Genomic DNA, 12,532 nt, shown 5'->3' on the forward strand with positions numbered 1-12,532 from the left:
TGCACCAGGATGCACAAAAGAGAGCTATCGTGGAGTAAAGTGCCAGCTATAAATTGGTTTTGCCTTCTTATTTTTTATTAACAGAGCAATCCGGCAGTGGAGGAACACACGTCAATGTCAGTTGCACCGTCAGCATCTGTAACGCTTCGGACCACAGCTTGCCGTTCCAGTTGCTGAATGCTTCGGGTGCCTCCAATTCCAGAGACTGCGCTTTGGCAGAAGACCTTCCCCTGTCGAAGGAAGAAAGCCCCTTGAAAAAGGAGAGCGGGACGCAGATTGCGGAAGAGGTTGAGGACAATATGGATTCGTTTGACCACAGCCTGGGGAAGGCACTTCCCCTGAGCATACAAGATATGGGCATGAAGGCTACATGAGGGAGGCTTGTGGAGACTCGCAGAGTGTGGAACAGCAGTTTTTGTATGTTACAAATGGATCACAAGCCCGCCACGGGTTCTAGAGAATCTCAGGTGCTTAATTAGTAATATATAAAAGGGGGAGAAAACAAACTTTGTGAGAAATATACGTACAGTATTGGAATTCCAGGATTTGTTGGTGACTAAAGATGCAGATTCTGGAATGCGTTGATCACCACGTTGCCCCAAAATTACACCTAAAGAGATATGGTGCTCTGATTCCGTGCCCAGTTGCCACCACAAAATGTGTCCCCTCCCCCTATGCCTCCATCCCACCTTTTTCTTTCCATCACCCCCTAGTTTGCCCCATTCCTGCTTTTTGGCCTATGTGTATTATTTTTGCTTAGGGTGCAGGAAGTCCCAGATTCAAACCCAGACAAGCTCTGCCCAGGGAGTGGAGAAATGCTACCTGTGTTTTTAGCAACTGGGAGATGTTGCTCTGTGGGAAAACCATGTGCTTTGCGTGCAGAAGGTCCCAGGTTCAGTCCCCAGCATCTCCAGATGGGGCTGTGAATGCTCCCCTGTCTTAAACCTTTGAGGGCCACTGTTAGTTATTGTGTAGACCATATTGAACCAGATGGATTAATGGTCTGACCATATGTATCAGCTTCCTGTGGGAGCGTATATAGAGCACATGCATTGCATGCAAAGAGCTCCAAGTCTGATCTTTGGTATCTCTGGGTAGGGCTAGGAATGTCCCATCTGAAAACCTGGAGAGCCGCTGCCAGTCAGTGTTGACAATACTGAGGTAGATGGACCAACGGTCTAACTCAGTATAAGGCAGCTTCCTGTGGTCATTAGGGACATCTACAACTTAGTGGCACATCACATGCATTGTTCCCTAAAGGTCCGAGGCAAACTCAGGTAGTTTGGAAAGGCTCCTGCCATAAACCCTGGAGAGCTGCTGCCGGTCAGTGTCAACAATACTGAGCTGGATCTGACCTGGTAAAAGGTGGCTTAGTTATCCAATTTAAGCAGAAGACTGGATTTTCAGTCACACTTCCAGAGCCCCAGGCCTGTAAGATAGCTGCAATTTGATTGCAATGAATGTTTTCCTTCATAATAGGTTTCCATTGTTCAATAAGAATGATGAATTTGTTTTTCTAAACCTTTTTTTCCCTATTCAGTTTAGTTTCCCAGAATTTTAGTCAGCATTCTTTTACATTTATGTAATTGTGTACAGTTGCTGTAATAAATAAAGAAAAGAATGTAATATATCACTGAGTGGGGAGAGGAAGCAGTTTTATAAAAAATAGAGAGGGAATTTTAGTCATCTGTGCACGAGAAAGCTTCAGTTGCTAATGTTTAACTTTCTACCTCCCTTACGCATGCTTGCTTGAGAGACGCCTTGGAGAAAAATAGTGAAGAATTTTGCTTTGCCTCCTGATCCTACCGTTGCGTTGGAGGAGCACCTGCTTTGAATGCAGAAGGTCTTAGGTCCAATCCCTGGCATCTCCAGGTAGCGCTGGGAGGGACTCCTATTTGAAACCCCAAAGAGCTGTTTTCTTTCAGTGCAGAAAGTTCTGAGCTAGAAGGACCCAAACTCCTCTGCCTCTATGATTTTGAAGCATCTTGAGTCGCTGATAAATGGAGAATTCCGTTTTCAGGAAAGTTAAGCAGAGCTTGCAACAGCTGATAATCCCCGTGAAATGAAACTAGACTTTGCATAGCATAACCATTTTTTCGTTGTTGGTATGACTTATAAGGAACAACCCTCAAGCTTTTTCCGGTGTCTGTTGGGCCCGTGCTCTCCAGACAGGCCAAAGTACCCAAACCCAGCAGGTGGGACGTGCAGTTCTATCGCTAAATAAATCTGACAGGGACATCTATTGTGTGGTAATTTTGAGTGGCTTTCACATCTTCACACACTCAGATCTTCACATGCCATTTATTGTAATGGGAGGCAGTAAAATGGGGCATTCGGCAGCACCAGTGGAAAGCAGGGGGTTTAACCTGTGCTGTTGCCCTAGTGCAAACAAACCTGGAACTGATGGGGCAAACAAATGACTAATGGGAAGACTTATAAAGACCCCACAAGCAAATCAGGATGAATGCTCCTTGTCATATGTGAGGTCTACCTGGCATTATTCAGCGCCAAGCAAAAACTTGGCTTTTCCACCAGGACTTTGATGGGCTGAGCCAATTTATGTTTTTATTGTTATTTTACTGTCGTCATTCGGTGCATGTGTGCTGTTTGAATTACAAAAGCATTAATGCTTCTTTATATGAATTCACCTTTGTATTATGCAATGCATTTTGTTTTAAAATTGACATTGTTTGGAAACTTCGGGTAACAAGTCCAACTGATCATCGTCGCCGTTGTCATAATCTCATAAACAAATCGGAATGAGACCCACCAAGTGTCCCTATTTTCCAGGAACAGTCCCAGATTTACAGATGCCATCCCGGTTTCTGATTTGATCCTGGAATTTCCTGCTTTTCCTTAGCGTTACAAGAATTCTAAGGCCTCAAATATAGAATAAGCATTCATAAATGCACCCATATCTAAATATATAAACCATGTTCAGGAGACCAATCCTGAAGCCGTTTGGACTCTCCCATTAACTTCAAATATTCCTCTGCAGTAAGGGAGGCAAATGGGGAAAGCCTTCCCACTGTCCTTTTGCTTACAAGTCCTGTTTTAAGGGCTTATTTGTGTATGAATAGGGTGAGCCTGTGACTTGGATTCAGGAACTAAAGTATGAACCATCGCTAAAGAAAGGCCAGGCTGCCCAGGTAATGCAATCAATGACCCTTATCCTGGCAGAGAGGATTCTGTGTAGACCAGGGGTGCCCAGACTTTTTTCAAAGAGGGCCAGATTTGATGAAGTAAACATGCGTGAGGTCCGACCAAAGTTGTTAAGCTTTTTTTACAATTTTACCCCAGAGTTGTTAAAGTGACCTGCAGGCCGGATTAGACCCCCGAAATGGACTTTCAGACATGCCTGGTGTAGACTGTCTCCTATGATGTATGTATGATGATTTTGGGGTGGTCTTTAGGTAAGGGGGTTGGGCAATGTCAAAAGTCTTTAAAGGTTCCTGTATACTTTTGTTCAGGGTCTCTCTTGCCTCCTTGCAAGGAGGGGAAGGAACTCTGTTGCAACAGAAAAATAAACATCTGCCTTGCTTTCCACTGGCTCCTGTCTCCATCCATTCTTCTCTCATGGATCATAGACTTAGGGGACCCAAGAATCCCATGGGGAGTTGGGCAGCAAACCCCAATTTTTAAATCATTACAGCGTCCCTATTTTAATCAGAGAATAAGGAACTAGACCTTTAGAAGACATCTGAAGGCAGCCATGTATAGTTTAGTTTTAATGCTTCATGTTTATATACGTTTTTACGTATGTTGGAAGCTGCCCAGAATGGCTCCGTCCAGTACAATGGACAGAGTATAAATATTATTATTATTATTAGGGAATAGGACCGTCCCTATTTTCATGGGAGACATGTTGGAGGGCTTGGAGTGAATACTCAGCCAAAGGCAGCATAGAGCCTTGTCCAACCCGCAGGAATGTGCAGGTTGCAGGTGTCCGTACGGGGATGGAACCTGCAACCTTGGCGTCACCAGCGCCCCCTTCTAACAAACTGAGCTAAGTCAGTGCAGTTTCTATCCAACCGTTCTACAACTAAGTTAAGCTGCGCCTGCGCACAGCACTGCAGCCTGAACGGGGCGGCCTCCGTTGCCATGACAACCGAGAGCCCCCCCCCCCGGGGTCACGCCCGCTTTCCCCGGCCTCCCAGCAATGGCGTTCGGCAAACGCCCGGCCCGGCCGACAGATCCGATCGACGGCTCTGCGTCCCACGTCTCGGCCTGCGCCTTCGCTCTGCGCTCGACCTGACGCAGGCCGAAGGTAGGCGGGACCAGCCCGGCTCGGCTGGTCCCTTGTCACACAAGCGAGCGCAGGACGGCGACCCGCGAGGACTGGCAGGTACGCCCGCCTCTCTCTCTCTCTCTCTCTCTCTCTCGCGCGCGCGCGCGCGCGCCGGGGAGAGGACGGAAGAGGGAAGTAACTGGCCGTCACTCGACGTCGCCGGAAGTGCTGAGGCGGGAGGCAGCGGCGGAGTAGAAGAAGACCCGGCGCAGGCCCGCCTGGGCTGCCCTGTCCTTTCCCCCTCCCTTTGGCTGGCGAGGAGGTGACTTTCTCGCTACGCCTGATGGGAAAAGGGGGCGGGGCCCGCTAGCTTCGCACTTGGTTTTGGCTTCGCACGTCCATTTATCTCCAGTGTGTTGGGCTTCTCCCCCCTCCCTTTCACAACAACCCCGTGAGGTAGGTCCGTGCGATTAGCGTCTTCCCATTCTCTCTCCTCCCCCCTCCGCCCCCACCATGTTGTCGTTGGGGAGAATAGTATGCCCATTGGCATTCCTTCGTGCCTCTTCTCTAGGTGTCCATCTTTGCGAACAACCCTGTGAGGTCGGCCGGTAGAAGGAGCTTCTTCCCATTTCACCCTCCTTTAGTATTCGTGTACCGTTTGGGTCGTAGGAAACGCTTCACCTAGCCTTTCTCGGGTCTATATGGTGCTTTAATCCATGGTGCCTGTCTCGTTTGTTGAAATTATGTGTTCATTTAGTTTATTACTTAGCTATGCATCACTTACACCCAGCATGTATATATATAACAATATTTTATTATTTACATCCCACCTGGGCAGCCTCCAACACATATAAAAACATAATGAAGCACGTGAGCTGGAAAGGCTCTCTAAATAGAGGCAGCTCACACAGTCACTTATAAGGCTGTCAGGCAAACAAGGAATGGCAATCGAGGGAAAGGGAATAGAAAGGAGAAAGGAAGGAAAAACAATCTCAGGCACAAGCTCTTAAGGTTGCAACCAATGTCAGTGGCAGGTCTGGCTGTCTTCTTGATAATGAGCACTCTTTCCCCCAGATCAGATCCAGGAGCAGTGCAGGTGACAACACCCAAGTCAGGAGGACAGTAGCTCCTGCCGCACGTTTCCCTTGGGCATCTGGCTTGATAGCATCCCTATGAGGTCTGTCAGTGCAATGAGCATCTTCACATTTCCCCCTCAACCCATACTTCCCCCCCGTTGTTGTGGGTGGGGGGTATGGGTTTTAATTTAATTTTTAATTTGTTTCTAGTGGTTTCTGCATAATGATTCGTATTTAGTATATTATGTCCACACTGCAGCAGCCCTGGAGAGGGGCAGGTAGGATTCTTCCCATTCTTTCTATCTATCTCTCTCTCTCCTCCCCCCACCCCTGATTGTAGCTTGGAAGAGTAGTAGTTGCCTTGTCCTTTCAAACATCAAAAGTGCTTCATGTCTATTATCGTGGTGTCACAGTTACAATGGCCTTCAGAAGTAAGGTCATAGTATTATCCCAGGTATTGCTGATTGATGATGGTATGATATATAAGGTTCTGGCTTCCTTATGGGCAGTCTAAGGAATTCTGCGATACCGCAATTCATATGTATTATTTTGGTACAGATGAGACGTGTTCACGCACAACACATAGTTAAAACTATGGAACTTGCTCCCACATGATGTAACAGCAGCCACCAACCTAGATGGCTTTGAAAGTGGATTAGGCAAATTCATGGATGATTTTGGTTACTGGCCCCAATGGCTGTGTTATCCCCTGTCCAAGACAGTATGCCTTTGAATACTAGTTGTTGGGTTTTACAAGTGAGGAGAGTGCTATTGCTCTCAAGTCCTGTTTGCGAGCATCCCATAATGTGCACCTGGTTGGCCTCTGAAAAAAAGATGTTGGACTAAATGAGCCTTTGGCCTGATCCAGCAGGACTCTTCTTATGTCTGGTTGACTTCTGTGGAAAGCTGGACTAGATAGGCCTTTTGTCAGATCGAGCAGGGTTCATCTTATAGAGCTTTTTAATCACATCCATTATCCTCTTCCCAAGTGTACATCAAAGCTGTTTTGCAGGCCATTGTTATGCTATTATTATCCCACATATTGCTCTATATAGCATTTATGTAGTGTTTTCTAGGTCAGAAGTTTTTTAGATCATTTATCTTAGTGTTACCCTTACAACAATGCTTTGGGTAGTAACCCCATTGCCTGATTTGACAGGAACAAAGAATGGCTCTCCACAGACCACAAAGTGAATTCATGGCAGATACAAGATTTGAACCTGGAATTAGTTGATTTGTTGCCAAATCTCTTGGCTTCTATGCTACACTAGCTGTCACCTAAAACATTTCATATTGCAAAACTATTATTAGACATGGCTTTATTATTTATGGTTGCTTTTGATGAATTAGATTCTGGCGTAAAAGGGTTGGCAACTCTTTCAACAACAGATTAACTGTTCTAAAATTTGGTCCTTTGAGGATGCTGATGTATACTATTTCTCTTGCTTTGTTTGTTCATTGCCAGTTGGGACTGGATAGTTCACTCTGGATTATTTCCCCTTCTGTTGCATTTGTGCATAAATGGGACACACCTTCTCCTTTCTTCTGTCCCTTCTTAGGCTGAAATGGTATCTGTACACAACTCATTAATTCCTCCATCAACTAGTTAATACAATCACTCCTTGCATTTGACAAAGTGGGCTTTGCCCCATGAAAGCTGGTGTCTGAACTTATTTCTTAGTTGCAAGGTGCACCACACTTGGTGGTTTTACTGCAACATAACTAACACAGCTACCTTTCTGAAATGCATCTTGTATTTCAGATTTGGAGGTGAGATTGCTGTGACTGAGAGAAAACAGGTTAGTGGAAGAAAAGGCCTGGCTTTGGGTGAACAGTGTTCTCCCCTTTATTTCCTCTTGCATTATTATTATCTTTCTGCAACATGGTGGTGGTGATAGAGCTTCCAAAAAGATCCACTGTGATGATAATTTGTGTTAAGCATTTTGAAATCTTAAAATTCAGTATATAAATGTTGACCTGGATCCAGAACGCCCCATAACTAGTTTTGTTGGCCCAAGACAGGTTTGGACTTGTGTGCAGTGCAATGCTGTTTGTAGCACACTTATTTTGAAAGGGAGGCAAGTTCATAGTCTGAAGAATGTGGGAAGAGTCGAAAGTTCCTCTAGAACCTCCACGATCTTGGATATTCATAAAGTAGATCTTTAGACCTGAGTCACTAAGTAGTAGTATTGTGACATCGATATACTATAGTGGTGTAATTAAGAAGAAGACCGATCCCTACCTGTGTAAAGAATTACAAAATCAAGGTTACAATTGCAAAAACACAAAGCATTCCCAAAAGTGCCCTCTAGTTAATAGCAGTAATTAGAAGATAATAGAATCTGTGCAAAAGTCTGGGCTGCATCCCAAGCGGGCAACTGGTGCTCAGATTCTTGAGGTGATGAAATAACTGATTGATTTCCCCCTGCCCCATGGCTGCTCCTTGGCTCTCTGCAGAGTTAATCTGACTCTACTTTGAGTCTGGATATTGATCCTAGGCCTTATCGCATGGCAGTGACATCATTGGTATATACCAGAGCCTGCAGTTACCCCTCCTGTAGCCTTAAACCCTACTTTGGGCTACTGGAATAACTTTGTGTAAAGAGTACTGCACATAGCATTGACCTTTGCAGCTTTACTAATAAAGTTGAACATGTTAGCCAGATTGTAATCAATTTAGAGCATCAGGAAGGTTTTTGGAAAGTTCATATGGCTGGCAGTGACTCACTTTCTGTCCAGATGTAGGATCACAACAGGGGCTCTGCTGCATGGGTCAAAACATGTGACTGGGCTTGGTTGTCTGTGATAATACATGGGGCACAGTGGGAGTGCTGCATTTCCACACCAAATGAGTTCAACTTCATTCATTAATTCTCTCTCTCTCTCTCTCTCTCTCTCTCTCTCTCTCTCTCTCTCTCTCTCATCTCATCTCATATACCCACCAACCACCCAGAATAAAGAAGGGCTTATAAAACAGATTGCAAGGTTTTCTCCCCAGCCCCCAGCTCTTGTTTCTTCTCTTCTAAGAAATTAAACCATGTCCCCAGTACACTAGGGAGGGAGAACTTGTGACTCTCCAGATGTTTTGCTCTAAATCCTGTTGGCTGCAGCCGATGCAACCTGTGGATAAGGATCATGGGAATTGTAGTCCAGCAACATTGGGTGGGCCACAGTTGCCTCATCCCTGCTGTGCACAGCTGAAGACAAACAAAAAAGATTCCCGTCCCCGTCCCACCAGAACTCCCATACAGAAACCCTTTCAACTCCCTTGCCTTAAGTGGGCTCTCTGTTCTTTTGCATGTACGGCTTAATTTGTGCCTGAGCACATACCAGCTGGACAGAAATCCACTCCACACGTTCCATCCTTCCTTTCAGGAGTCAATCTCGTTTTGTTTTTAAAATCTGCCAGGCCAAGATAAGAGTGTCTGGAGTAAGTTGGGGTTGGACATGGGGAGTGAGGAAAAACCCTCAACGAAGGCAGCCCTGCATTTGCAGATGAGGGTTTTGCAGTCTGCAGAGAGCAAAACTGGGGAAACAAGTAGTGGCTGGGGAAGTGGGTGGGTGCAGAGGCAGGAAGGTGCAGGTGCAGAGGCAGGTGTGGTTTGCTCCCACTTACTGGTGCTGCAACTTACTAGCTCAGGCTTCCTCAAACTCAGCCCTCCAGATGTTTTGAGACTACAACTCCCATCATCCCTGACCGCTGGTCCTGCTACCTAGGGATCATGGGAGTAGTAGGGCAAAAACATCTGGAGGGCCGAGTTTGAGGAAGCCTGTACTAGCTTAATAGGAGAAACAACTCATATCAGGGGAATGCTGGCAAGGTGCTTTTAAGGAGTAAGCTTCTACAGCTTCTTAGGAACAGAGGAAGTTGCCTTAGAAGGAGTCAGACCATTGGTCCATCTAGCTAGTATTGTCAACTGTGGTTAACAGGTGCTCTCCAGGCTTTCAGGCAAGGGACCTTCCAAGGTCTACCTGAAAATACTGGGGATTGAACCTGGATCTCAACCCATGGGCAGGTCCGTAAGGGAGGCTGTGGCCTTTTAGGACCCGGGACTTTCTCCATGCAGGGTGAATGCTCTGTCCCTGGGCTAGATATGGCTCCTTCTTGCTGGATACTGCTGGACAGTATTCATTGTTGCTGTGGTGATGGTGGCTGCATTTAGCAGCTTTCATGTATGCGCCTTTGAAGTTAATTTCCCCCTTCTGCATTTCATACAGATCCCTCTTAACTATGGAAGAGAGCAACCAGGAATGAGAGAGCAATCCTTGCTACCCTCTCCCAAGAAGTAGTCATGTTGGAGGGATTGGTAGCCTGGGTTCTCAACAACTACCTCGGCAAGTATGTCAGCAACCTGAACACAGATCAACTGTCAGTAGCTCTTCTGAAAGGTAAGGTGCATGAATGTTACAAACAGAACTAATTTCGTTTAAAGCATGCCATACATTGGTTAGAGTCTGTTTCCATGTTCTACCATGGAACCAGTATAGAAATACAGGAGGTTTCAAATACACACCTTAGGTTCAAACTTATACCTTTATTTAAAGCATTTTTATTCTTCAAATTTACTTTACTCTTCAGCCAGTGAAGGTCCTTAGAGCAGTTTACAGGTGTCCATGATAAGACTGTCCCTGTTCTCAGGCTTATGATTTAAAAGGCACATCACAAAAGGCAGAAGGAAAAAAGACAAACCTGGGCACTATTTCTTATGTACCAGAGTTCTTGTAATGAGCAGCCAGAATAGAACGATTTGAGAAGTCAATGGTCTTTCATCAGAGCCAGTGGAGAGACCCTGCAGTTCCATCTCTTCCTGTACTATAGCTTAATGGAATCACATTTGCCTCTGAAGCTTTGGGCAAGCTGGCATCTCCCAGTCTATTTCTCACTGTTGTGATGTGGCCAAATTACCGCTCTGAGATTTTAGAAGAACGGCAGAATACAAATGATGGATTGCATTCATTGCTGGTCTTACTTGGAGTAGACCCATTGAAATTAATGGACATGATTAACATATGTCAGAAGTTTTCAACCTTTTTGAGTCCACAGCTCCACAAGGGACCAACTACATTACTTCTGTGGAACCCCTGTGGGGCTCAGGAGCACAGTTATGTCACTGCTTTCCTCTCTCCCTTTTTTGAACACCTTCCCTTGTGGGGTGTTTCCTCAGCCTCCTCTCCACTCTCCTTGGGAGTCCTCTGGGCAGCCACTGCCACCACCCCCAGTCTCTGAGCTGCCCAACCACCTTCCCCAAAGAGAGGTGCCTCCTCACACCGCCCCACAGGGGCCTCGGACTTGTTTGTCCATTCCAAATAGCAAGGGCTGGTGGACTGGCCGGCTGGGCTCCCTCACCCACTTGCTTGCTTACTCCAAGGCTACCTCTCCTGGCACCCAGCACCCCCTCACCAGCCGTAGAGACACCATTCACCTGGGGAGCCTGTATCCAGGACTTCTGCAACAAACAGCTGTGCAAGCCTTTGGGAAGGGAGGGAAGGAGAGGGAAGGAAAGAGGGACAGAGGCCAGTGTTGCCTTTGGCACCCCTGACCATCATTCAAGGCACCCCAGTGTGCTACTGGCATAGGCCCATTGATTTCAGTGGGTCTGTTCTGAGTACTACTAGTATTGGATACAACCTGTAACTTTTACCTTTAGTGATGCTTAATTGGTTTTGGTATTTCAGACCTGGTTGGGGTTTTTTTTTGGGGGGGGGGAAACGATTAATTGTTGTGCTATCTATTAATATATTTCTCATTACCTCGCTTCTCTATACTATGATAAAACATGAGTCTTTTCCCTTCAGAATCTGCTTTGTTGCTTTGTTCCTGCAGGTGCTGTAGAATTGGAAAATTTACCACTAAAAAAAGAGGCCTTGAAGGATTTGCTGCCTTTTGAGGTCAAAGCTGGTATGTTTTAGAAGTGTGCTTCTGCAGCTGTTGAAGTGTTATATTCACTGGAACACCTTTGTCAGAAGGTTCTTATTATAGTGACCTGGTGGTTTTAAAACAATAACTTGGCTGTGAATCTCAGCGGCTTCCAGTGACTTAAACAGCATGATCATCACATTTTGCAATAATGCTTGTCACAAAAGTGACATTTATATTCCTTACTTGTATGTATGGAATTTATAGGCAGTGCATCTTATCGTGAGCTCTGCTGGCACCCCACAGGGTGTTTTTTAATGTACAGCATCCCCTTCCTTTGGAGTGAATGGGAAGCTTATGCATTTGGAAGCTTCTTCATCGGTGACCAGTCACAGAGAGGGAAGATGTTTCTATACGTACTGACATTGTTCTCCTTGCCAATTACAGGCTTCATTGGCAAGATAACATTACAGATACCATTTTATCGCCCTCATGCTGATCCATGGGTGATATCGGTATCGAAATTACACCTCATTGGCTCACTGGAAAAGCAAGAAGATTTTGATGAAGAAAAAGAGAGGCTGTTTGAAAAAGAAAGCAAGGCAGCTATTTTATTAGCACTGGAAGAAAAATGGAAAGTGAGTTGCTTGGGGGCTTTGAATGAAACTATCTCTGCATTTGGGGAAATTACTTTAAAACCACAAATCAAATTCCTTCTGGCTGGATCCAGAAAACCGAATTCTTGTTTCTCTCAAATTAAAATGGCATGGCCTTGAAAGGCAATGCGCATACACACAAATGGTTCCTTTTGCTATAAACAATAATAAATAGGTTTTTTTAAAGAAACCCCACATACGTTTACTCATGCTTTCTCTTTCCATTAACTGTGAACTGATTTTGTTGGCTAAACTTGGCTATTGTATATTCTGTGATCTTAGAGCTATAGCCTAATAGTAACATTCATCTATGTTTCCCAAATTTAGAGAGAGTACTGGGGAAAGATAATCAAGTGTTTTCTGCCCAATAAAAAGGCTGGATGAAACCAGTCTAGTCTCCCTAGGGAGAGAATTTGCTAATTGGGGTGCTGCCACAGCAAAGACCCTGTTTCACATTCACACCAACAAAATCTCTTTTGGTATTACCAAAATCTTTTTTTTTGTAATGGGACATGCAGTAGGCCCTTGGAATATTATCCCAACCAATGGGCAGGTCCATATGAAAGGAGGTCTTTCAAACATCTTGGTTGTTCAGGGGGCTGTAGGTAAGCAACAGCACTTTTATTACACATCAAGATTGGGGAGTCTGGGGCTTCTTCGTGTTGTTGTGCTACAACTTCTTGACAGTGTTAGGCAGCATAGCCAATGGTTAGAG

At 45.3% G+C, this 12,532-nt stretch overlaps 2 protein-coding genes across 13 annotated transcripts in view; both read left to right on the plus strand.

Moving 5' to 3' along the window:
• Nucleotides 1-3,549, plus strand: part of LOC309376989 (tumor necrosis factor receptor superfamily member 1B-like) — a 40,384-nt gene extending 36,835 nt beyond the window's left edge. The window contains exon 10 of the mRNA XM_081923952.1: nt 85-3,549. Within this exon, the coding sequence (XP_081780078.1) occupies nt 85-374 (290 nt within the window). The 3' untranslated portion in view covers nt 375-3,549. The remainder of the gene's footprint in view (nt 1-84) is intronic.
• Nucleotides 3,550-4,210: 661 nt separating this feature from the next.
• Nucleotides 4,211-12,532, plus strand: part of VPS13D (vacuolar protein sorting 13 homolog D) — a 115,019-nt gene continuing 106,697 nt past the window's right edge. For 9 of the 12 annotated variants that reach the window (XM_081923355.1, XM_081923356.1, XM_081923363.1 and 6 more), the window contains exons 1-4: nt 4,464-4,684; nt 9,523-9,693; nt 11,129-11,203; nt 11,609-11,799. In XM_081923355.1, coding sequence (XP_081779481.1) covers nt 9,597-9,693; nt 11,129-11,203; nt 11,609-11,799 — 363 coding nt within the window. In that variant the 5' untranslated portion in view covers nt 4,464-4,684; nt 9,523-9,596. Of the gene's footprint in view, nt 4,346-4,459; nt 4,685-7,066; nt 7,104-9,522; nt 9,694-11,128; nt 11,204-11,608; nt 11,800-12,532 lie in introns of those variants that run through there. The other 3 variants (XM_081923359.1, XM_081923360.1, XM_081923358.1) reach the window with 3 other exon arrangements.

Source organism: Podarcis melisellensis, assembly GCF_964234715.1.
Source record: "Podarcis melisellensis genome assembly, chromosome: 8".
Classification (NCBI taxonomy): Eukaryota; Metazoa; Chordata; class Lepidosauria; order Squamata; family Lacertidae; genus Podarcis; species Podarcis melisellensis.